The 25,056-nt window shown below is 48.9% G+C and overlaps 3 protein-coding genes across 8 annotated transcripts in view; 2 read left to right on the forward strand and 1 right to left on the reverse strand.

Annotated features, from left to right (window-relative positions):
• The window catches only part of Gnmt (Glycine N-methyltransferase), a 5,351-nt gene extending 1,984 nt beyond the window's left edge, over positions 1 to 3,367 (forward strand). The window contains exons 3-5 of the mRNA XM_011154209.2: positions 116 to 251; positions 1,372 to 1,492; positions 1,724 to 3,367. Of these exons, the coding sequence (XP_011152511.1) occupies positions 116 to 251; positions 1,372 to 1,492; positions 1,724 to 2,011 (545 nt within the window). The 3' untranslated portion in view covers positions 2,012 to 3,367. The remainder of the gene's footprint in view (positions 1 to 115; positions 252 to 1,371; positions 1,493 to 1,723) is intronic.
• Positions 3,368 to 9,530: 6,163 nt separating this feature from the next.
• eag (potassium voltage-gated channel protein ether a go-go) overlaps positions 9,531 to 25,056 on the reverse strand; it is an 81,512-nt gene continuing 65,986 nt past the window's right edge. For 4 of the 6 annotated variants that reach the window (XM_025298600.1, XM_025298601.1, XM_025298602.1 and 1 more), the window contains 7 exons: positions 23,793 to 24,058; positions 23,221 to 23,506; positions 22,474 to 22,837; positions 18,154 to 18,269; positions 17,279 to 17,395; positions 11,512 to 11,663; positions 9,531 to 11,123 (listed from right to left, as the gene is read on the reverse strand). In XM_025298600.1, coding sequence (XP_025154385.1) covers positions 9,973 to 11,123; positions 11,512 to 11,663; positions 17,279 to 17,395; positions 18,154 to 18,269; positions 22,474 to 22,837; positions 23,221 to 23,506; positions 23,793 to 24,058 — 2,452 coding nt within the window. In that variant the 3' untranslated portion in view covers positions 9,531 to 9,972. The remainder of the gene's footprint in view (positions 11,124 to 11,511; positions 11,664 to 17,278; positions 17,396 to 18,153; positions 18,270 to 22,473; positions 22,838 to 23,220; positions 23,507 to 23,792; positions 24,059 to 25,056) is intronic. The other 2 variants (XM_025298604.1, XM_025298605.1) reach the window with 1 other exon arrangement.
• On the forward strand, positions 18,585 to 20,927 carry LOC105191077 (TLD domain-containing protein 1). The gene is made up of 2 exons (XM_011154210.2): positions 18,585 to 19,309; positions 19,541 to 20,927. Exon 2 carries the CDS (start codon positions 19,541 to 19,543, stop codon positions 20,873 to 20,875), a length of 1,335 nt encoding a protein of 444 aa, XP_011152512.1. The 5' UTR covers positions 18,585 to 19,309; the 3' UTR covers positions 20,876 to 20,927.

Genomic DNA, 25,056 nt, shown 5'->3' on the forward strand with positions numbered 1-25,056 from the left:
ACCCGAGCCGATCTAAACGCGAGAGAACGTCACCCGATCGTGAAATATTCGCAATTACGCCTAGCTCGCGTCCGTGATCGCGGCACTTATTGGCGTCTTTCGTAATTTGTGACAGTGATCGAGGAGGCGAACTGGCTAACCCTGTCCAACGATATCAGTCACCTCATCGGCGAGGGCTTCGACGCGGTGATATGCCTGGGGAACAGCTTCGCCCACATGCCCGATTCTTTCGGCGACCAGAGAGAACAAAGGTAGACCACGCTGAATCCGTTCGTCTCAGGCCTGGTCTGCGATAAGAACTGACCAATTGTAGCCGATTATTTCTGTAATAATCGACTGTAATTCGCCGATTCTTACGGCTTACAACTTACGACACGTATTGTGGGCCAGGCCTTAATCTACCTACGTATTGTTGACACTCTGTCAATCTTTATCTACGTCGATACGCCGGAGCGACAATTCTCTCGAGCGGTACTTGACGAGCGAGAGCTCCGAAGATAATTAGCGCTCGGCTTTCTACGAACCGCGACCGGTTTTAACCGCACTCGATTCTCCAATCAGGCCGTCTGGTATCTTCGTTACCGGGAGAATTGTACAATGAACAATTAATATTTATCCAACGTAATGAGACGTAACGAGTCGCGTTGGCGGTTGCATTGTCCAAAGTAACCGGCCTCCGCTTCTTGGCTTCTTGGCCGCGAGTTATAAAGATACACAGCGATGCAGGCTGGGCTGGCAGATAACCGAGATTTGCCGGGAATGTCTCGGAATTCTCAAGCTTGCCCCGTGTTGCCAGGAATTTTTCAGTCCTCTGTCCCGGAAAATCAGAATTTCAACAAAATCACGATCATAACATTCGTGTTTCAAGCTGCTACCAGAGAGAGAAACCTGAGAGAGTGTGGTCACCGCGATTTATACAGGGCCCAACTTTTCGACGTGCCACCTAAGAAAATTGATGTCAACTGAGCCATTCACGTGGTGAAAAAATACAATCGCACTGTTCGTGTCCAAACCTCTCTCTGCTGGCTGCCTAATTCACGCATTTGTTCGTTGCGAGCGGCATCTCTTAGCCGTCTCTTACCCCTCTATCTCTGAGATTCAACTAAAATTCTCTAACAACCTATTTTTCAACCGTCGCCTGAGAAATAGTCATCTCACACCTGGCAACCCTAAGGCAGACAGAGACCGAATTCTCGAGTCAGCCGGCAGCTCATTGAGCGTTTCGTTCCGCTGAACGCGAGTATTTATCGCGGCTGATCGACGATCTCTGGCTTCGCCGGGGTCTGGCTTCGTCTATTGGATTAGGTAGACGGACGGTATCTCGGGTGTGTCGGAAACGAAAGTTACAGATGGAAGACTCTATCATTTCAGGCTAGCCTTCTCGAACTTCGAGCGCTGCGTGAAGCCGGGCGGTTTGCTCCTCATCGATCACAGGAATTATGATTACATCATCCGGACCGGCCAGACTCCTTCGAAATGTATATATTACAACGTAAGTACCGCTCCCTTACCTCGCTCTTGCCTGTTAATCGTTACCTTCGGCGCGTCGGGTGGAAAAACGACGACGACCGCTCGTTGAGTGCGAATCCTAGTCGATCCGCTCGCCCGCACTGCCCGAGAGAACGAGAAGAGCCATTAGTCTCGAAATTGTCAACCCCACCGAAAACCTCGCGCTAAGGATTCCCCCGCTCCCCCCCCCCCTCCCCCCGCCCCCGTGTTGCAGAGTCAGCATATGACGGACATCAAGACGTCGGTGCTCTACGTATCCGGCAAGCCCACGATCGTTACTCTGGATTACATGATCTCCTTGGACAACGAGAACCCGGACAACCCCGAGTCCATCAGCGAGTTCCGGCTGTCGTATTATCCTCACAGGCTAACAGTCTTCCGCGATATGCTGACCGAGGTGTTCGGCCACGGGGCGAAACACACCATCTACGGGGACTTCAAGCCGCTCAATCAGATCGAGGACCCCGGCTTCTACATCCACGTGCTGGAGAAGCAACGTTAGAGTCAGGTTGACCCGTGCGACCTGCGACGATTCGCCTCCGGTGCGTTCACCGGACCGTCGCGCAGTGGGGCCAGATGACACTTTTTGGTTCAAGATTCTCTAGAGACCTGAATTTCCAATCGTCGACACCAATGGATGAGGTTGATCCTGAACAAATTCCAAAGAGATCTGTCTAGCCGAAATTTTGAAAAAATTATCGGTAATCAAGGTAAACATGGGTTCAGGGTTTGTCTGAAAAGTGTTTATCGTTTAAAGTAACAGTGTCTTGGGTTCGACCTCAGTGGGTTCGAGCCCAGTGGCTAGATTGGGTTCTTGGACTGTTTGGGGCTCTTAATATATACGGTTTCATGCATCCACGAGCTAAAAAGTTCTCGGATTGATAGATTCCTAGGTTGATGGGCTTAAGACTCAAAATCCCTCAGGTTTTGCGCTTAACAGGTCTATATTTTGGGCATATGAGTTTTGGGTTAATGGTCTTCTGGTTCAAGATCGATAAATCTCGAGGTGTCTGTTGATTGGTTTCATAGTTTCAATCCGCTGAATACGCTGAATATTAGATAGAAATAAGTGTCAAATAATGAGTGTTTCACAAGTTTCTCGCGCTTAACGATAATTTTTCGTCTTTTGGGGCCAGAAATTCGTGAGAAAAATGGTTTTTTAGATTTTGCCAAGACAGAGGTCCCTTCGGAATTTATTCAGGATCAACCTCATCCGGTTGGTGTCGATGATCGGTTGGAAATTCAGGTCTCTAGAGAATTTTCAACCCAAGAATGTCACATGGCCCCACGAGTGCGTCGAAGCAATTGGCTGCTGCTCGACGCGCAGAGTCAATCTGCTCGGTCGTCGTGCAAAAGATTTCTTTCCTTTTTTCATCAAACGAGCGAAGAAGATTAGTTTTAATGTATATGTGTAGTACGCTGGGCTCCAAAACGGCTTGAACGGCTTTATTTTCCGGTGAAGTTAGAAACACTTCAAGTGTCACAATTGCAAGCCGTTGCTGACGAGCTTGAGCAGTAATCGGTCACGACAGTAGAGCCAAATGGTGACAGTAAGTGACAATATTAATCCTATCCGTAAAAATGAAGATTCCTATGCCTTCCCGAAGTTCTCGGTTGCAGCTCGGTTGACGTTTGAAAAATATCGTCGCTTCGGTTGCTGTCGGATTGCCTGTCGTTCACTCAGGCTCGCGATCGTTCGTAGGTCCTAACGGTGTCTTCAACTTGAGCGAAAACAATAATCGTCTAAGCCGCTCTGCAGTCGTATGTACATACATTAAGACTACTCACTCTGTACAGTAAATTTTATACTTGCAAAATTGTCGATAAGTGTTGAGAATAAATATAGCGAAGAGAGAGAGAAGTTGTAAAAATGGTGAATAACGAAGAGAGGATCCTCTCCTTTCCTGAGAGGGAACGTGTTTCGAATGACAAACAACGTGCGTGTAAGTTTTAACGTTTTTATTATAAGTCTGAAAGCAGCTTTTCATTGAGTATTCTAGCCAGGCATTGTTCGATGCTACAACTTGATCTCCCAAAGAATACTTTTTTTCCGAGCGATCGTTGACGATGACTTTTGCTGGGTAATTTTGGACGAATTTTTTCGTGTCTCCTCCTTGCTCGCTTCCTTCCTCACCCGTCCTGTCTCCTCTCCTCTTTTCTCGTATCCCTTTCGATATTTCTCGCCTTTCTCGCGCAATCGATGTTTCGGGTAAACGATTTTTGGATCAGTAGGAAGACTAAACGCACGTTCGCTGCGCGCCAATCGACATTCCGTGCATCGCAATCTCCACGTGAGACGCGACGAATCGTATCGTCCTTTCGTGATCCTCTCATTAGCGCCGGTCTGACTGTGTTCCACACAGACTCACCGACCTCCATCCGAGAATTGACATTGAAACACCTGACGCGTCATCCGCTCTATCAGTCGTCAATGATCGTTCCAACTTATAAAGTTATCGGCGCAGAAATTGTTCTCTCTCTCTTTCTTTCTCTCTCTCTCTCCCTCCCTCTGTCCTTTCGCTCGCTCGAGAACTCTCACGCTCGACTCACCCCCTGAGATCGTTTCGCCGAAATTTCATAAAGCTTCGCAAGAATTCTCCTCATCGTCGCGCGGAGATTAGAAATCGAACTCCGAGGGACCGAGTGTCAGAGTTTGGACTAGAGTGACTTTGCGTGAGAAAGGAGAGCAAGATGAGAAAGATGAGAGAAAGAGAGCAGAATATAGAGTAGAGTAAAGTAGAATACAGAGAGGCGGGGATGGAGAGGTGAAGGAGCGAACAAGCGGGCGGCGGCGGAACGGAAGAAATTAAATTCGGTGTCTGTTCGATTTCTTCGATGTGGCTTATCGCGGCATCGCGAAACCAAGAGGGTGTCTCTTCGGAAATGACCGAGGACGATAATTTACAAAGGCCAAGGACTTGTTTACGGTGCAACGAACTGCCTATATAGAAAAATGGACGAAGTGTTATAGCAAAAATTGTCCTCCCTTCTATCAATATATATATATATATTTATATTTATATATTTATAGTTTCTTTTTTTCTCTGTTTTTTTTTCGGTAACTATTTATATGTATGTGTATATATATATATATATATATATATATTCTTTCAATTAACGTTATTATTCATGAAATTCGTACATCACGGCTTCTTCGATCGTCGTCGTCGTCGTCGTTGTCGTCGTCGTTGTCGTCGTATTGAATTTCCACGCGCTTAAAAGGCTTTCGAGATCGCGCATGGCGATTGTAACATTCTACTTGGCGTGTCGTGGCTAATTAACGCTGTACAGGTAACAATAATATATATATGTATATATATATATATATAACGATAAAATATACACGAATCATATCGTTTCCAAGAGTTTGTTTAAATCTACCACGATATAATGAGAGGGATATCGTGACTCAAACTCCATCGTCATCACGATATTGTTCGCGCGTGTGTGCCCGTGATTAAAGTAAATTTTTACGGGAAGATGTAACGTGCGCGCGCAGGCCAGCTCGCGCCGACGGAAATCGCCTCGCGATAACGAAATTCTGACACGTTTCACTCTCCGACGCGATTTCTTCATTCTTTAATCCGAGATACAGAGAGCGCCGCGTCGATATAAATTATGCTAGGCATACAATAGAAACTTTTCTCATGATAATTTCGCGAGAACGGCGGAGTCACTTTCGCCCGTGAGTTCGTGACGATGTACGTGCCGCGTATAATTCGTCCTAGCGAGTCCTAGCGAGATTGACTTCTTTCCGTGCGAAATCTCTCGTCTCCGAGCGAGAAAATCAGCACGCAAGGTCACGGACGACGGATGACTCGTGTTGCGACATTGTTGTTTCCGACATTGCCGACTCGTTCGTTATTGCAAAGTAGCTGACCGTAAAAAACCGTACTATCATCAGCTGTGTGTGTTTGTTCTCTCGACGTTTCTTGCGTCCAAGGACGATCTGCCCGTTGCAAGCTGCGTCAAGCGAAAGCACGCGCGCACGAGGAATATAATTGCGATTACATATCTTCTAATTTTTAATTATAATCTTTTGGATACATCCGTATTTTTTGTTCGCTTCAGATATCTCATTCGATGTTTCTTATCTCGTTTCTGCCGCGATTAAAAAGTTAAAGAGGAAAAAGAGAGAAAAAAATATACAAAGGTTCAACGCGAGCTCGCTATTTCTGCAAGAGTCTCAATGCGATAAGTGGAAATTATCACCGCGCGACAAAGTGACGACAGTGAGAGAGTAAGACGATTTGGTCGAACGGGGCAGATCGAACGGAGGGAACTCCGTTTCTTTTTACATTCCGACGCTTTTTTCTTCTTCCTCTTTCTTCCCTTCTTTCTCTCCGCTCCTCCTCCTTCCATCGGCATAACGTCCGCTCTCGTTCTCGCTGTCCTCTTTCGCAATTGTTCTTCTACGAAAAACTCTACGCGACATTTAACGGGCAATACTCCGTGCGACTTTGCACCCTCCCGAGGTATAGGATATTGCTTATTGAATATACTTAGGATAGTACTTATCGAAAGCCGCGATATATCACATTATACGTTATTATTATTAGCTAAAGATCTAACGAGTGTGTTTGATTCAGTTTCACCGCTAAAGAGCACAACTCAGAGAAGACGAGTGACTTTTCTCTCGAATTCGAGAGATTCACGCCGGCGGATGACGCTCGTTCGGAATCTCGGCGCATCGCGACAAACAATCGCAAAATCGCTCATTTGTTCCTCCAATGAGATATCTTTGTACGAGTGGTCACGTTGGAACCATTAGCGGCGATTTCACGCGATCTCAGATCACACTCTCCCTTCCTCTCCCCCTAAATCCCGCGCCATAAATTCGATTGTGCTCTTCGGGATTAACGGAGATTATCTTGCCAAGCTGTCGAAGGTGATATTGCCTCGTTAAACCTCGCCACCCGTCAATACCGCGGATTTAATTAACATCTAGCGTGTTTCAGGTGTGTTCCCCTGCCTCGCGCCGCCTCCTCTCTCTCGTGTCGTTGTTCCTGTTGAGGTGTCTGCCAACTTGCAGTTCGTTGGATCTTCCCCTCCCCCCTTCCCCGTCTCGGGCGGCGGCCGACAGAAGCTGCGAAATTTCCCGGTAAACCCGCTTGCGCTCGCTGAACGACGACGACGACGACGACGACGATGCTTGTGTTAATCAGGCGACGGCGACTCGTGCCGAGAGCGAATCGAGCTCGTGTTATGCGTTTGGATTGTTTCGGAGCGTCGTTTGTTCCCGCCGTGGTAAGATGAGAGGGCAGCGGTAATTGACAACAAGCTGGATCTCTTTTCTCTGTTCCCCCCCCCCCTCTCTCTCTCTCTCTCTCTCTCTCGACTTTAACCCCATCGATTCGTAGTCGTCGCTCCATTTCCCAAGTCTGAAGTGAAACCGGCACTCTGCGCGAGGCGTACTTCATCATCGAAAATGCTTCACGAACGTCGTGCGGTAAATCGTGCTTTGGCAAAAGTAACTCCCTGGCTGCCCGGCCTCTCCTCCTTGTGACGACGCTCGACGACCCTCAGGCCTCGCCTTCTCGATGAGGAGCCCGTTGCTCGCGCTGTTAACCCGGCGTTCGCGAGCGTTCGCGCTCCCTCATCCCCGAGATGAAAGTTACGAGTTGCAAAGTCGAGCGTATTTCTAGCGTGTATAACGGGCCCGCGCGATATGATTAGCGCGTGAAAAGATCTCAGCGTATCGCTTTGTAACATGACCGACGAGCGCGATAGACGTGGCTTAGTCGCTACAGTTTCAACAGTGTTAAACCTTTCTTTCTTTCTCGTTTTTGCGTATAAGTGTATAAACTACGATAGAGCCAGCTATATCGTTCCTGTCTCTAGAATATCTATTTAACAAAGTCCTCGTAAACTGTCTGATAATTCATTATCTGTCGCAACATGAAATTATATGGCTATATTTACCCTCCGCCATCCCCTTATTATTATATTTATATATATATACACGCATATATGTCTATATGTGTACGTACGTGTGTATGTTGCATGCGCTTTGTGTGTGTGTGTGTGTGTACGCGTGTTTTAGCTTCTATACTTTCGATTTGATCAAATGACTCGGCCGATGAGAATCACGCCTTTGCCTCCTTCGCTCGTCCAATGTCCAACAGATTCACTCTCCTACTGTGGGTGGATAAACGTAAAACACAAAAGGATACAATCAGGAAGCGGCTGAATGAAGACTGCAGAGAATCGTCGTCAGATGTGCCATGATTGTCGACGCAAACTAAATGACTTTTGTGAATAATTCACAGTCGTCGGACTCGATCCGACGAGGGTTCGCGAAGAACTGACTGATTCGTTCATCGGCTTATCGAATTATAAATTCACCGGCAGAGCCGTCATTCTCACCCGCAGCACCGTCGCGCTCTTTCACGCTCGTATATATATGTGTATATATATATATATATATATACACATATATATATATACATATATATATATATATATAGGCGATATATAATTATGCGAATATATATACATGTCATATTACAAGGTATATACATCTAATATTGCTATTTGGCTCCGTATGCGCGTCATACGGATTTACGAGCGTAGCACCATTCCTGCGTAACAATATTTATTCGCACGCCGGGACTCTGTTCTTCTGCCGACGCGACGCGACGCGTCGTCGCCACCCCCGTCGTTCGCCCTTGACTTGAAGAAGTGACTTCCGAGCGAGATCCGAGCGCGCGCCTCTTTTCCATACTTTGCATACTTCGCCACGAAGCGCTCGTCGGCTCGTGCGAACCGCGACAAGATCAAATTATCCAATGAATGACAAAGCGCGGCCGGGGGTAACGGAGCGACGATGTCCGACAACGCGTCTTCGCAATTCGCGCGACACCGCGACTGACGAAATATGAAACGTCGGGCTTTTGATTGAGCGTCGATGAGTAGCGCGCGACGATGAAAATGGAGATCGGATTCGACGCGGCGATCGGACTCGAAGCTAAACCGCTCCGCGAGCTCGCGCGCGCAAATATGCAACAGTTCGCGGCGACGCGGTTCTATCTTGGATAAAACGGCGATCGCGTTCGCACTTTCATCGAGTTGTTGTTTGCCGAGCTCGACGGGAACACTCGTCCCAATTGTCACGCTCGATCGAGCTGTCGCGCGTCTCCGCTTCCGCCCGGATTATCCGGTGCGTCGTTCGGCGCGTATCCAAAGTAGAAAAGAAGAGAGGGGAAAATGGGAAAAGGAAAAGACGCATACGTTCGTGATTCTCGGGGAGATCAGAACGTCCGAACGTCCCGCACAACCAAACGAGTACAAAACGCTACGCTGCCTCCGAGAGAGAGAGAGAGGGGGGGGGGAGAGAGAGAGAGAGAGAGAGAGAGAGAGAGAGAGAGAGAGAGAGAGAGAGAGAGAGAGAGAGAGAGAGAGAGAGAGAGAGAGAGAGAGAGAAAAGTCGCTGGCTCGGTGTACCGTGAACGCGAACATTCACGTGAACATTCCGATCATGACCGAAGGCTTAGAAATCTAATCACTGATGAACCTACCGCGAAGTCCGCTACGATGCACGAGAACCTACATCTACCGTGTGTGTACAAGGCGAGTAACACCCCCTCGGAGAGTTTTCGATGTCTCGAAGAAGCCGTCGCGTAAGCGAGTAATTCGTATTTTAAGACTGCGTTTATTTACCTCGTTACCGCGTTCATCGTCGCTTTCGATTCTGCGGAATTGTCTCTCAGTGGCCGCTTTGGCCGCTCGAGCTCGCCTCGCTTCGTCTCTCTCAGAACCATCATCTTCCTTCCTTGTTCTTCTCGTTCTTGCCCTTCTTCTTCTTCTTCTTCTTCTTCTTCTTCTTCTTCTTCTTCTTCTTCTTCTTCGTCTTCTTCTTCTTCTTCTTCTTCTTCTTCTACCTCTTCTGCTTCTTCATTCGCGTCTTGAAAAGCGATTAGCGGAAATGCGGAGCTGTTTTTTCTCCCTCTGCCCCTCTCTCTTTAAAAGTACGTACATGTTACCGAAATATGGACGTAACTATCGACGCGTGTTACGATTCGTTAACGGTGACGCGTGGAGAAACTTTCAGAGCCGCAGCTTAGCAGCCGCGTTTGTAGCCGATCGTCACCCGCGGGGAGGAGGTCCGAGCACACGCGAGAAGAACAACGCGGTCGCGCGTGCGCGCGAAGCGTGAACGTTTCAGCCGCGTCACGTAACGTGCCATCTTCCGTCGTGAAGAGCCGATCGATCGATCGACTCCACGTACGCGTGCGAACGAAAGTAACGAAACGGTAGCAGTTCTTCGATGTACATACGCTTCAGAAGCGAGGCAATCGCCGACGCCGGCGCCGGCGCCGGCGCCGGCGATTCCCGCTCGCGGCCGCTCGCCCGAGCCGAGACTCGCTAGAGCACCGCGCGCCGGCCGGAAGTCGCGATCGCGAATTGTCTCACGACGAGGAAGTAGAGAAGCCGCCGCGTCCGGTCGCAACGCGTGAAGAACTTTCACAAATATTCCCTCGGCCGGGGCGGTGGTCTCTTCCGCTCGGATCGCTCGGTCCTGTCGGCGCTCGGCTCTCGGTCGTCGGTGCACTCCAGCATCTGCGTGGTCTCGGTGGCCTCCGACGGGCTGACCGGCTGCGTGGCGAGCGGGGCGAGCGGCGCCGCGCCCTTGTTGCGCGACTTGCTCCTGCGCTTCCGCAGGATCAACGGCCCCAGCGCGTTCGAGTCGTCGCCGCGCGACGTGGAAGCCTGCGCCAGCCGCTCCAGCAGCTCCTTGTTCACGTCCCTCGACGACACCCCGGTCAGTCGATCGGTGTCCTTGAGCCGTTCCGACGACTGGTGGTGGTGATGATGATGATGGTGGTGCTCTTGACTCTTCGGCATACGCTCCGTCGCCGTCGACTGCTCCCGGTAACCCTCGCTCGGCGTCGTGGACGTCGACGTGGTCGCGATCGACGGCTTGTACTCGGTGGTCTGAGTGCCGGACTGCACCACCGTTATGCTCGGGCTGATGACCGACGGCTGATTTTGAGCACCGTTGCCGAAGCTCGAGCCTTTCTGCGCTTGTTGAGGCCCGCCGCCGCCGCCGCCGCTGCCGCCGCCGCCGCCGCCGCCGCCGCCGCCGCCGCCGCCGCCGCCGCCGCCGCCGCCATTGCCACCGCCGCCGGTCGGCGTTGCCGCGGCTGGCGGCAGTCTGTTCATCAGCGCCTGCAGCATGTCTTCGATCTTAGCTAGCCTCTGGTTCACCCTCTGCACCTCCAGCTTCAGGTCCACCTTCACTTCTAGCACCGCCGCGAGGATCTCGCGCTCGTGGCTCGGTTGCGTCGTGATCAGACCGCCGTCGTAGCTCTCCAGACGCCGCAGCTGCAGCTGCTTCGAGTCTACCGCGAGGGTAATTTGCTGTTGCGACGACTGTTGCTGCTGCTGCTGCTGCTGCTGTGGCTGCTGCTGTGGCTGCTGCTGTGGCTGAGCGTCCTTCGGATTCTCGACGTTGTCGCCACCCTCCTCGATCGTACCGCTCAGTTTGGCGAGCTTCGGGAATACCTTGTTGGTGCTGGCGCTCGAGCTCGGGCGCGAGTCCCTCGCGCTGAGTGACCTCTTGAAGGTGTCGCCGGCCGTGCCCGACTCGCTGCCAGAGTCCAAACTCGAGCTACCTGCGACATCGCGCGAGTTTCTCTCTTATAGATTGATCAGCTTACGAAGAACCGTCGTTCTCGACAAAGGCCAATTGTACACTTGTTGCATTAATTACGGTTTCCCAGTCGGAACCGCAACGTCGATTCGACGTCAATGAGGAGTGAATTTAACGTTGATTCAACGTGGTTTCGATCGACCATTTCAAGGTCAACCAACCAAATCAACGTTGAATCAACGTCACGGTTCCGACTGGGTTGTTTCCGGTAGGAATAAAATATGCTTGCGATAAGCTAATTACGCGCTTAGTTGAACCGAGCCTGCAACTGAAATAACACGTTTGCTTTATGTGGTAAAATTGTAACGACAATTCGCAACATCAACCCGAAGGTTCGTCGCGCGCCTCACCTAACAAACGGCCCCATTTGCCCGATCGCGCCTTGACGACGGTTGTGCCTTCCTCGGTGGTGGACTGCTTCCTGGAGTGCGACGTCTCGCCGTCCTTGGCATCCTTACCGTCGCCCTTCTCCACATCGGTGTGTTGCCTCTCTCTGCGAAACCTACGCGCGGTAGTCGAAAGAGAAAAACAGAGATTCGTCTTTACTTCTCTCGGCGCGAACCATTCATACGGGGTGTGTGTACATACGAAGAGGAGAGGTACGATAAAGAAAGGCTGTTATTCCCTATTCCTTAGTTTGGTCAGACCAGGGCGGCAAAAGTACAAATGCATGTAGAGGGGCGAGTGTGAAAGGGGGTGGGTGCTGGACAAAAGACCATTCTCACCAGTGAAAACCAGAAAAACTGCCCATTTCTCCGTCATCAATTTCGCCGTCATTTTCGTTGCTCACCCCGCTTGCGCGTTAAGTTTACGAGGCGCAACCTCGAATCGGTCCCGGGATATCAAGCTAATCGAGTTACCGTCGTAGCACGGAATACGGCCACCTGCTAGGTTACAGAAGTAGAAAAAGAAGGGAGGCGACACACCGCTTGGTTTTGGTGGTTACTCGAGCGACCTACGGAGGTGACGTGCTTACGCGACCCACGACGGCGATGCTGCTCGTCACGGTGGCTGCGGCGGTGGTGATGATGGTGGTCGGTACAGGCGGAGGGGTAAAACATCACGGAAAAAGAGAGAGAGAGAGAGAGAGAGGGAGGGAGAGGGAGGGAGAGGGAGAGAGAGAGAGAGAGAGAGAGCGGGGAAGTTGTGTGTCGGTGAAGCCTCGGTGTTAATTTACCGCATCAGCGTCACTTAGCGCATCGGTAACGCGACGGCTGTGGGGTGGTTATGGTGGTGGTGGTGGTGGTGGTGGTAAGAGTATTGGTAGTTTTCGGAGGAAGCAACCGCGCCGCGAGTGGTAGCGCGGTTCCCAGGGAAATAACTATCGAGTAGCGAGCCCCAGCCCAGGGGAATTTCAGGATCGAGGCACCGAGGGTTTCCGCGGCGTCGAATAACGTCCGAATCATCGGAGCCCGATAACTCGCGCCATAATTACAGAGGCTCCTGCACGCGCTGGAACTTTTTAATTCCGAGCTCTCTCGCGAGACCCTCGCGACGCGATATCGTGGGGATCCTCGTGGCTTTGTACCCCTCGCGAATTTCGCGTATCGTTCCAGCGCCCTAATGGCGTACTTAATGGCGGACCGTTGCGGGACAACTGACCTGTCTCTCCGCCGGATTGTCACGCTGTCGCGCACTTCCAACTGACTTTGACGACTGGCTCTTGATGATCTTTTACAGGCGGATCTTCGTTTCTCTCCTTATATGCCCGACACACGCTACGAAAATGTCTTCTCACATTCGTGAGGACGACGAGAACGTCAGTGTCTACACCCGTGATCTCTTTTCGATCGTTTTTTAGTCGCTGCTGTTCCGATCGCGAATCTGTGTGTCGAGACACTCGATTACTCGATGAATCGAGGCAATACGTGCGCAGAGAGACGATTCCGATGCCATTCGTTTAAAGATGACGTCGCGCGCGACAACGGCCAGCGTCGAGCGACGACGCCGGTTTATCGACGATAACGGTGAGAAATTGCCCGACAAACTTCGGGAATGCCACACTGTTGAATATACATTAAACGTCGACTGGTTGCGCTCTGTATAGTTATTAATTATTGGCGCGGTCGCGCCGCGCGCGCAGCGAAGCGTGACTCGCGTAGGCAGCGGAAGACGTTATTAATATCGCGTTGCGAGTCAGAGCTGTGTGTCGTCGTTCCCGGGAATTGATCGATCAACGATTCAGCTGGAACTTTCGTTATTTCTTTCCAACGGTCCACCGGCGGCGTTGCGGCGAGCCCGCACGTGGGCCGACGAGAATCGGCGACTCGGTCGTGCAAACAACTGTCGGAAACGATGCACGAGATCTAAATGTAACGATATCCCTTCCTTTCCTTTCCTGTTCTATATGCAATTCTATTGAAGTACTAAAGTATCATAATGTATCGCTCCATGCAGTCGATTGAATCGAGAGAGGCAAGGCCCGTCTCAGATTCCTTTCGTGTTCAATCGAACAAAAGTTTCTTATTCGTTGCAGAAGATAGTTGCTAGTCATAAGGTCACTATAATATAAGATAAGCAAACTCGAGTGTATTATTTCTTCTATCATGGTCATTAAAGTCTCTAGAAGAAACTCGATTCTGTACATGCATATAAATTAATATAAATGTAATCTATTATTAAACTATCATATATATATACATATATATATATATATATATGTATATATATGGATATAACAGTGCCTCCCGACTGTTGCGATGTCATAATTATTATAAAAGAGAATCTATCGTAAAGTAGAGTGAATGTTAATGTCAATCAATCATCGCTACGGGGAAAAGTGAGGTGAGACTGTAGATCAAGACCGCGGGGGGTGAAATTGTCAGCGGCGAAAGCGCGCAATAATTATAATGTGTGTGTGTGTGTGTGTGTGTGTGTGTGTGTGTGTGTACAAGTCTATAAAAGTCAGGCAGTCGAGAAATGCGAAAGTTACAGATACAAAAAATCGCCGATGATTGTCGATCGAAAGTAGAGAGAAGATTGGGATTCTAGCGCTTTAGTATGCGAGTAAGTAAATAAGTAGGTAAGTAAATAAAGTAAGTCGCAAACACAGCGAAAAAACGTCATGTGCCACGTAGTTTCCTAATGTCGGGCATTCCGGTAGTTTCTCGGGCAGCTGCATGACAGTATAATCTCATAACGTTTTTTGTACGTGATACACACTCGTAAAGATAGTCTCAAATAGATAGGAGACAGACAAACAGACAGACAGACAGACAGACAGACAGACAGAGAGAGAGAGAGAGAGAGAGAGAGAGAGAGAGAGAGAGAGAGAGAGAGAGAGAGAGAGAGAGTTCTGAATCCTAGAGTGTGTGTGTTCGTAGCATGCACTTTGCTTCTGCATAAAATCGTAGAAGATCATCAGATGCTCGAAACTCGTCAGGATTTCGGTAATCTCTCACTTGAGCGACAGCATTGTGTGGATTGATAAGGTGTGCGCGCCAGCGCGCGCGAGATCGTAATTTTTAATTGCTCGGACGAGGATCGTCCGTTTCGTCCGCTTTGCATATTTCCCTCTCTACGTGGAGTACATACGCTATATTATAGTGGTGGACGCTTACTTATTTATAATTGTCGTGTTACTTACTGTTGTCATACTGCACAATTTTGTCAAGTTCGACCTAAGCCGGACGGACAACCTCTACGAGATACAAGCCTTGCAAGCATCTCCGTTAATTCGACGTTACGTTCGCGTTGCTACCGCATTACGACGACACGGTATTTTGCTCTAGCGTGGAGGACTGGAGAAGCTAGCGGATAAAGAGTTGCGACAAGCTGTACATCCAAGAGTGGAAACTATACGAAATCCTGCATACTCGCTCTCTATATTACTCGGGTTTTTGGTCATAAAAAGTATATACATGTACATATACATTATATATATATATATATATATATGCGTGTATATATGATGTGAAGAAAATGTGCATAACCTTCTAAAGCCGTATATTTTACAGCACTCTAGCATTCATTAGAAACTGCAGTGAGGTCGTTAAGATGATGGTATGATGCGCCGCGTGAGATATGCGTCTCGCGAAGATGCAGCTGGAAGGACGAACAAATCGAAGAACGCACACTTCGTAGCGTGTCATCATCGGCTTTGTACTCGCTGTTCATCGGAAAAATCGCGATCACTTACGACGAAATCGTTCAGTGATTCGGCTATCGATCGTTACGTAACGAATCCTTTGTCGCGGCTTCTCCCTCATTTTTTTCTCCTTGGTTTCATCACTTAGACGTCAGCAATACCGCGGGATAGACCGGGGGATGAGTCGTATTGATATTTTCTTCATAAGGTACGACTCTGTATAAAATGGAATTCGAAGTTCGGAGGGAAACAGAGAGAGAGGCGGGGAGAGAGAGAGAGAGAGAGAGGGAGAGAGAGAGAGAGAGAGAGAGAGAGAATAGTCGCGTTTGATAAGAACAAACGCGAAGCCGAAGAGTCCCGCGGCGGTCGATGGACCAGTCTCGATTTGCTCGCGTTTCGACGTAGACGTGCGATGAAGATTTATCGTTCACATACAAGCGTGTGTACAGCGAGTGCACGGTACGTGATACCTTCCGGCTGGCACATTACGGGACGCATTTACGGTATTCGCGGCGAATGCGGAGGAAAGCGCCCGAACATGTGTACAGGGTGCTCTCGGCCGACAATGACAAATTTCGCCCTCGCGGCATCTTCGAACAAGCCGCGATCGATTTCTTCTTACAGCGCGGAAGTCTATTCGGATTTTCTCTCGCTCCCTCGACATCCCTCCCGCATCCCGGGGGGATCCGGTCGCGACTCGAAACTTCGACGAATGAAGATTCGCTCGGGGCGAGAATTAGAAGCGAAAAAATTTGCCGCGGCCGATGTGACTCTCCGTTTCTTCGGTTGAGAAAAGAACAACCGAGTCGCCGAGTCGAAGCTTCGAGAATAAGTCACGTCGGAAGAATCGAGATTTGTCAATGTTACACAACAGCATCCTGTTACATCCGTCTCGGTAAGAGAGGTGGCCGCGCGATTTGATCCTTCAGTTGCTTATACCGCGATGAAAATTGGAAACGTGGCCTCGAATGTAAATTGTTCGTAAAATTATTCAACACTCGCGGTATATATAGTGTGACGCGCTTAAGCACCCTCTTCGGAATATCCATTTGGATTTTTTATGCGCCCAGGCTTTTATCACATTACGTTCTTATCGCCGGGTCAACCCCGGCATACTGTGCAGGCGGGAAACACGCAACAAGGCTTTTAATTAACGAATCATCAAAATGCAAATGCAGGATTAAACCGCAGAGACACGTGCATTATTCGCGCTGCGGTGGTATATACGGTATTCATGAGTATTACATATATACACGTGTGTATACGAATATTGAAACGGGTATTTTGGAAATTACGTGTGTGTATGTGACTGTGTGTGTGTGTGTGTGTGTGTGTGTGTGTGCGCGTGTGTGTGCGTGTGTGTGTAAAATGTAATATAATATATATTATATACATCGCAGAGACAGTGGGCAGTAATAAAAAATGGCGCGGTCGTATAACCACGGCAATAAGAATATCTATATAGTAACGGTCAGAATCATAAGGGTAATAAATATAAGTTCAACGATAAATGATAACACGAGATATGGTGAAGTATATGTATGTATACATACATACACATATACATCGGGTAAGCGTAAAAGTTTTGACAGGTTTCTCCAAGACGCGTCTCTCGCGATTGATTCAGCTTTATGCGACAGCGCTTAGAAATATGTAAATACATGTACAATATATACGAATGATAGCGGAGGAAACAACGACGATTATTCGGCAGAATCAGCGAATTGTTTTCACTCGGTGCCTTTTTCTCTCTCTCTCTCTCTCTCTCTCTCTCTCTCACAAAATCCATCAAAATTTGTTCACTCACCCAATATATATATATACATATATATATATATACAACAACAACAACAATAATAATAATAATAATAATGATAATATATATAACAATAGTAATGATAATAATTATATAATCATAATAATAATAATAATAATAATATAAGAGACGTGTACGTATAATAAGTAAGTAGCGAAGGAAACGGCAAAAAGGAATTGGAGAAGAAATAAATACGTAAGAGAAATGAAATTGCCTAAAACTCGGCCATGGTGGCAGGACGTTCACGGTGAGCTCCTCGTCGGAATCCTGCTGGGACCGTCCGCTCACGGTCCTGGTCACGCCGATCTGGCCTTCCCCGTCGGTCTTGAACCTTTGCGGAACAACAGGCCAGCCAAGCAACGATCAACAGTCACATCAGCAACAGCCGCGGAAGATGTAAACATCGCACGCGATAAATTCCGTCGGTCCCCGCGTGTTTCTTATCCTCATGCTCTCTCGCCCACGTCTCCGCGGGTACGCCTCATCTCCTCGCGCGCTCGTGTTTCGTTCTTTTATATTTCCCTCTCTTTTCGTACGTGTCGCGCGCAGGAGACGTCCCACGTGTGCACGCGCACAAAGGCACGAGGATACCGCGAGAATACAGTCCACAGCGCCACTCTGTCCACTGTGAGCCGGATTAAAATTCCCTCTCGCGAATTATCCTCTCCCCCCCTCTCCCCCCTCCCTCCCGCCGCCCCGCGATCTGGATGCAGAATCGACGCGATTCGGCGATTTAGCGTGTCGCTGTGCGCGCGCATACGCTCTGCACATCGAGAATATCGTGAATCATAATGCGGTACTTGATGTAATTCACACGCCGGAAACGGATTACGCATTCCCTTACATCTAGTAATAGTGTGGGAGGAGAAATTCCGAATACACGAAACTCCGCGCTCTTTCCTCTCCTTTTTCTCGCATGTCATCTCGATCGGAATTCTCGTCGGAATGCATTTATCATCTTTCGTAAAATTCGCCTGCTCGTTCCAGGGATGAGCCGATTGGCGCCGAGCCCGCGATATCGCATTCGATCGTGTCATTCGAGTGTCCGAAGTGTCTCTAGCCAGCTATTGGCAAGTGTGTTTCTCCTACCTTGAGAAGATCTTGCGGACGAGGTGATCCTGAGCTTGGTCCAGCTGCGGCTCGTTCTTCCTTCTCTCGGCCAGCTCCTTCTCCCGGCGTACATCGGCGACTTTCCGGAAGATAAGCTGCACACAGAATTGAATTTCGTTAAAGACACACACACACACACACACACACACACACATCCGAAAAGAGTGCGTGTGGAAAATACACGAGAAACAGCATCCGGCGCGCTACAATTATTCGCGTTGTGATGACACGTCCAATTTGCGTAAATCACGTCAGCGTAAAGATTTGAACGAAAGACGGAGCGAAGGAGAATTTGCGGCTGAACGATACTTAACGACCAAGCGTTTTCGCGCCAGCGCGAAGATCCCGCGGAAACAGCCGGCGCTGTCCCGCTTCGACGTATTATGCACGCGCGTCATCCTGAATGCACTCTGTGCATATGCGGGTCATCTCAAATGCCGCTTGAAAATTGCATAACTCGCGCAACGCGCGTATTCCCTTTGAGCGAGGCTGCATTTCGAAGCTCCTCCGCTGCTCCCTTCAGCCGTCACGCCCTCTCTCGCCGGGTTCTCGCTCGCCGCAGGGCGAGCTCTCGGTCGGCCGAGCGAACACACGTACGCGCGCGCGAAACGAACGCCTCGGCGTGCGTGTTTCGCGACCCTCAATTGTCAATTCCGATTTTTCTCGGTCTTTGCTGTTTCGGCTTCGGCTTTTCGGCCGGCAAGAACGCGGCCGCGATGCGGCTTAAACGCACCCGGTGCATCGCAGCTCGCGGTGCGACCGAGTGGCTGGCGCGCAGGCGTGACGACGAAAGTCGATAGATGTCGATAAGGCGCGCGCACACGTAGCGTGCCGCTCGCTCGCTCGCTCGCGCGCTACATAACCTAAAAATTCGTTGCGCTGAGCGCGTGAACGTCGATCGCGACCGTCGTCGTCGTCGTCGTCGTCGTCGACGTCGTTTGCGCGACGCGACGTGACGTTACATGACGTGGCGTGACGTGTGAAGTATACACGTGCCGAGGACGAGGTGTCGTCGACGGAGGCGTTGCGAAGGTGGTGGTCTCGTCGCGTCCTCCGCCTTGACGAGTTTACGAGGCGATCCGGTGAAAGACGAGGTATATGGACTGCCGGGAAAGATTGCTGGTCCGTATGAAAGGTGTGTACAAATGATCACTCAGAGATAATACGCGATACGATATCAATTTAGCTTGACTTGCTCGTGCCAAGGAGATGTATGTCGTTGCTTAAGGAATATATATACATTGTGGAGAAACTTGCATTTGATCTTTCATTGAATTTGAAAATTTTGTAGTGAAAAAACGCATGTAAAGCATGACTCGCCTTGAATCGTGAAAGAAGTAACAAGTGTGGGGAACATTTGTTTCAGATGGGTCATGGGTCAAGCCGTTCAGCCTCATCAGCGAACATCCTCTCTGCGGAGGAGCTGACACTGGTGGAGAACCTGTTTAAATCCATGTCCCGCAGCTCGGGTTCCATCAAACGTGAGGACATATTCAAGCACTGGTCGACGCATCTGGATGATGTGCTGCTGCAGTTTGTGGTACGTTTCCTCTGCCACGAGCCAGGCAAGAGGGTCTCCGCTGTCAACGGCGAGAATTTTGGCCGGCTTTACGTGTTTGCTGTGCGAGGTAGCCCCGAGGAACGCACGAATCTGATCTTTGACGGTTTCTCGGAGGAGGAACAGAAGTATGAGATGCCCACCGATACGTTCCTCAAATATATTCAAGCAACGATCAACTCCTATCTACGACTGCAGAAGAACTCCGCTAATACGCACTACCTCACCTGGAGCAACATTGGCTGCACCGTCAACACCAGGCGTATCGGGATGCGTTCCCGGAGTCTCTGCGAGGATCTCATCAAGTACGGAGACGTGTTGACCGTCGACCAGGTGGAGAACTGGTTCGTGACGACGGCTACGTTCAAGAGCATCCAGTCGCACGTTTTCCAATACCTCTATCTAGTCTCTCAGAAGAAGGGTGACAAGAATATGAGCGCACGAATAAACGATCTTAATCTTCTGCCGATTTGCGGAGGTCTGGAGAACACACCGCACTTTCCCAGCATATTGGGACTGGGGGACGTGCTGTTCTTAAATCTGAGCCTGCCGCACGAGCTTCGCAATGAATGGCGATTCCTGTTCTCTAGTCAGGTGCACGGCGAGTCTTTCTCCACTATGTTGGGCAGGATCGTGATGGAAGGTGCTACGATAATCATACTCCAGGACATGGACAACCACGTGTTCGGCGGCTTCGCCTCTGACAGCTGGAAGCTGGGGCCGAATTTCATCGGGAATCAAACTTCGTTTCTGTTCAAGCTCGAGCCGGAGATATTGACGTTCTCGGCGACGAATTACAACAGCCACTATCAGTATCTAAATCTCCATCAACAAACGATGCCTAACGGTTTGCTCATGGGGGGGCAGCTTAATTATCCTGGCCTTTGGTTGGACTGCGAATACGGCACCGGCAAGTCGAGCGTATCGTGCACGACCTTTCAGAATTACGTGCCACTTAGCGGTAAGGAGGACTTCAAAATCAAACACTGCGAGGTATGGGGAGTCGGCCCGAAGCCGTTGGACGCGCAGGAGGACGCGCGCGAGATGAAATCTGTGCTGAATCAGGATCCGACATCGAAGATGATGCTGGAACTGTCCGGTCGTAAGCTGCACAGTGAAGGTCTTCGCGAGGAAGACCAGTAATGGTGATGTGCAATTTAGAGATTTTTTTCGGAAGTTGCAGGAGAAACTAGTATTAAAAGGCGAAAAGGAGAGAGAGAGAGAGAGAGAGAGAGAGAGAGAAAGAGAGAGAGAGAGAGAGAGAGAGAGAGAGAGGAGAGAGAAAAAAGAGATAGAAAGAGAAGGGAGACTAGCTGTAAAGATATTTACAAATATTTGAAACGTTAACCGATTTCGGATAGAGTCTGTGTAAATCTGTTATTGATCTTGACGATTACCGTATAATGGAGTACGCGGGTATAAGAAACGTATTTAGTAAATTGTTACAGAGAGAGAGACTCGTAATTACGCGTTGACAGTCATGATAAAAGGACATGATGAAAGGAAAGAAGAGAGAATGAGGTGGTAAATCCCGCGCGACTCACTGTTTACGCGAGTGCGTATTTTCGGGATACACGTTAGGAGGAATCCGTGTGATAACGCCGCGAGAGGCAGTCAAAGCCCGCAGCAGAAACGAATTACACTTACGAAAGCCACTGCACGAAGATTCAATGAAGCAGTACATCTGTCTGTTACATGTACGATGCTAATCTCTGTGTATGTAGGTTTCTACAGACTTGTATTTGTTTTTGTATTTGTTTTGTAATTTATCTAACGAGGGAACGTTTCGAAGAGTGATCCTCTCCGATTTTGATGAACTTGGAGCGCAACGTTGTTGTAACGACAGATTTCCCGAGAAATTCATACTTTTCGTACTCTCGGACTCTCTTCGTCAAGAGAAAAATCAGACGGTGTCTCATCATTATCTTGCCCAGTAAGAAGAAACGAGGACGGCTCGTTGCCCCCTTTTATCTTTCGACGCGTAATGCCCCCCTTCCCACCGACATATCCAGAAAGAATCGAAGTCAGGAAGAGGCGAACGCATCCAAACATTTCCCTGTGCGTATTATTAGGACTTTTGTCCCTTTTTAAACGGCCTGACGAGTCTGAATTTGCCGCCATTATTTTCATTCGGTCACTCGATTCTGATGACTTCTCGTGTAACTTCATTGTGTCATGTATATTTATGAATTTAGCGCTATGATATTAAAAGAATATCACATGCCAATCGTTGCGTGGTCTGAATGCCTATTGTCTAGTGCCTGACGAGTCGGTTGTTAATTGTTAATTTACCATTCTCCGTATGTTGAATTATATTCATACAAACGAACCGTGTGCCATACAAAAATCGCTCTTGTTAACTAAGACTGTATTAATCGTGTCGTATCGAGGAAGTGAGAGAGTGAGAGAGAGAGAGAGAGAGTGAGAGAGAGAGAGAGAGAGAGAGAGAGAGAGAGAGAGAGAGAGAGAGAGAGAGAGAGAGAGAGAGAGAGAGAGAGAGAGAGAGAGAGAGAGAATTATATCACTGCGCAAACATTTGCCAGCGATCGTTCAGTCGGCTGCACAAACCAAGGGGGAACTTTCTGCACTATTATAAAATCTATTAAAAGTTCAATAAACACACAATCAAAATCCACGACGCGTTGTCCTTTCTCCCGCTCGTGTCCTTCCCACTTACTTGCCCCTACCACCTACTTACACCTACTAGGCGTCAAGAACGTCTCTATGCACAATGGACTCACCCGGTGGCTCAGGTTGTAAGTCAAGATCAGGTTCCTGGCGAAGGAGTTGGCGAAAGCCTGATAGAAGTCCAACACCTCCAGCAGCCGATCCCGCTTGATCGTATGCAGGTCGCAGTAAGTAAGCGCCCGAACGTTCGCCGCGCTTTGGCCGACCGACGAGTTCGTCCAGAAGCTGTCGCCGAAGACGTCACCCTTGCCCAATATCGCCACCACCTCGTCGTCCTGTATCACCTCGAGGCTGCCGGTCACGATGAAGCACAGAGAGTCGATGGATTCGCCCGTGTGGTAGAGCAGATCGCCCGGCGCGCTGTGCGACATCGTAAAGTGCATCGCCAAAGCGCGCAGGCATCCGTCGGACGCTAACCTGGACATTAATTAGAGGCGCGCTTATTATTAATTATAGCGCTTGGCGAGTTCATAAATTAAAACGCGCCGAGTGCGAGCCGTGTTTGCAAGTTCCTTCTTGAGAGCTCGGAGGAAGCTCTCCCGCGCGGAGAGTTGCTTATACCCTTCATTAAAGAGCATGGGAGATACGTGTAAGTTACGTAAACTCTACTTGCGTCCACGTGGGTGGGGATTGTCTGAACTTGATGACGATGAAGTTGGCGGAGCGGAGATTGAAAAAAAAAGAGGGAGGAATATTAAGCATAAGAGAATATTAAGAGAACAAACAGAGGGATATAAATTTGGAAAATTGTCCCGAGAAGAGCGCGAAGGCAAGGGTGCTATTACAAAGATATGATTTACCTGAAGGCACCGTGTTCATTGAAGACCTTCCGATTCAGATGCACGCAAATGTCGGCCTTCATATCCTTGGGGCAGTAGTTGAGAACTTTGTTAGTGTCTAAGCCTTTCGTCATCGCCCACGTGCTGATGACGTAATCCATGACGCGCTCGCTCAGAGCCTTGGGCACCTCGTGGAGCTTCATGAACTCCCTCACGTTGTTCAGCATGTCGTGATACTTGGCGGTGGCGGACGTCATTTGCTGGATGATCGTGGTGACGTGACCGAAGATCGTGGCGTACAGTAAGGCTGACCAGGGGGAAGGAGAGAGAGAGAGAGAGAGAGAGAGAGAGAGAGAGAGAGAGAGAAAGAGAGAGAGAGAAAAAGAGAGAAAAAATGGCGATTTCAAGCCCTTATTACGCTATCGCGCGAGGCACTGTGTCTCTAGTCTAACATTATCGCGACGGTAAAGACGCGTAGAAAGACGGCGAAAGGTAGGACGTGATTCTCTCGCGGTGTCGCGCGCGTGACCTCTCTATTATTCCGATTTCGCCGGAGAATAGGGTAGTTTACGGGTTATATTTTGTATTCGTACCAGCAATGATCATCATGCAGATGGTAAAAATCTTCTCGTTGTCGGTCTCGGCCGCAACGTTCCCGAAGCCCACGGAGGTCATGCAAGTCATTGTGAAGTAAAGAGCAGTGACATACATCGTGCGGCGTGACGGGCCGGCTACTAGCTCTGGCGCAGTGCTGGCATTGGTCCACAAGTAGCTGTACGGTGACTGGGTAACATTGGCCAGCTTCCACAACCAGGAATACTGTACCCCATTGTCGGCATCCGATCGCCCTATCGAATACCTTTAACGCAAGGAGATTTCTTACGAGGCTGAATCGGCTGTGTCCGATCGACGGCTCAGATATTGATATGAGGTCGACGGATAACGCGATCTCGGATGCAGCCGATGAAGTAGCGCGCTTACTTCCCTTTAAACTTGATCTCAAGGCTTTCTGTCTCGACGTCGCGCTAGAATCCAGTTCTCGATCAACTTTTAACGCATTCACCACCCCACGATAGTCGCCGGTGAGTATTAAGATGCGTGTAATGCGCAATTGCTTACACTTACAAGATTGCAATTATGCTGAGTAACGAAGGAAAAGTCTAACAAACAAAGTGAACAAGCCAACGGATTAATATCTATGACTGTTAAAAATTTCCAAGTGTTTATTTCCACGTTTACGTTTAGCCCCCCGTAGATGAATGCCGTCGAAACAATCAGCGTGAACGAAAAGTCTCGGCTTCAAGGTGTTACGCTGGGCGGCGAATTAACTGTTAACTCGCGCTTCCTCGGCTCATTGGAGCGTCTTTCCAGTGACATTGTTTCTCGTTCTATGTTCTTTCGCGAAACATATATATATATATATATATATATATATAGGGTGTAACATCAACATACGACGACGGGTTGTCTGCCCTCATTCGGACGATAATAACTTAATCGAACAGAATAAATAACAGTAAAAGATAAAGAAATAATTGCTAAAAATATTATCATTCAATTAAAATTCTCAAAATATAAAACTTCTATAATTAAATCTTTAGAATAAAATCCAGATATAAATGGTAATCCACATAAAGAAAAACGCAGAGGTTGCCGAGAGAGCAACATTCTTCTTTTAATTTAATTCGTTTCGCCTGCTGCCATAAACGATCACGGTGCAAAATTACTTGAATTCATCATAACCCTGGGAGCACTGCAAATATCATTATCGACGAGATCAACGAGTGACTGCTATCTCTCAGCAACCTCTGCGTTATCGTGCGAATGGGGTAGGCAAACCCCCGTCGTATCGTGATA

The sequence above is a fragment of the Harpegnathos saltator genome, unplaced genomic scaffold (genome assembly GCF_003227715.2).
Source record: "Harpegnathos saltator strain DR-91 unplaced genomic scaffold, Hsal_v8.6 scaffold225, whole genome shotgun sequence".
Lineage (NCBI taxonomy): Eukaryota > Metazoa > Arthropoda > Insecta > Hymenoptera > Formicidae > Harpegnathos > Harpegnathos saltator.

Bases quoted from the DNA above. Each gene is read 5' to 3' on its own strand.
- LOC105191077 (XM_011154210.2), top strand. From the start codon at position 19,541: ATGGGTCATGGGTCAAGCCGTTCAGCCTCATCAGCGAACATCCTCTCT.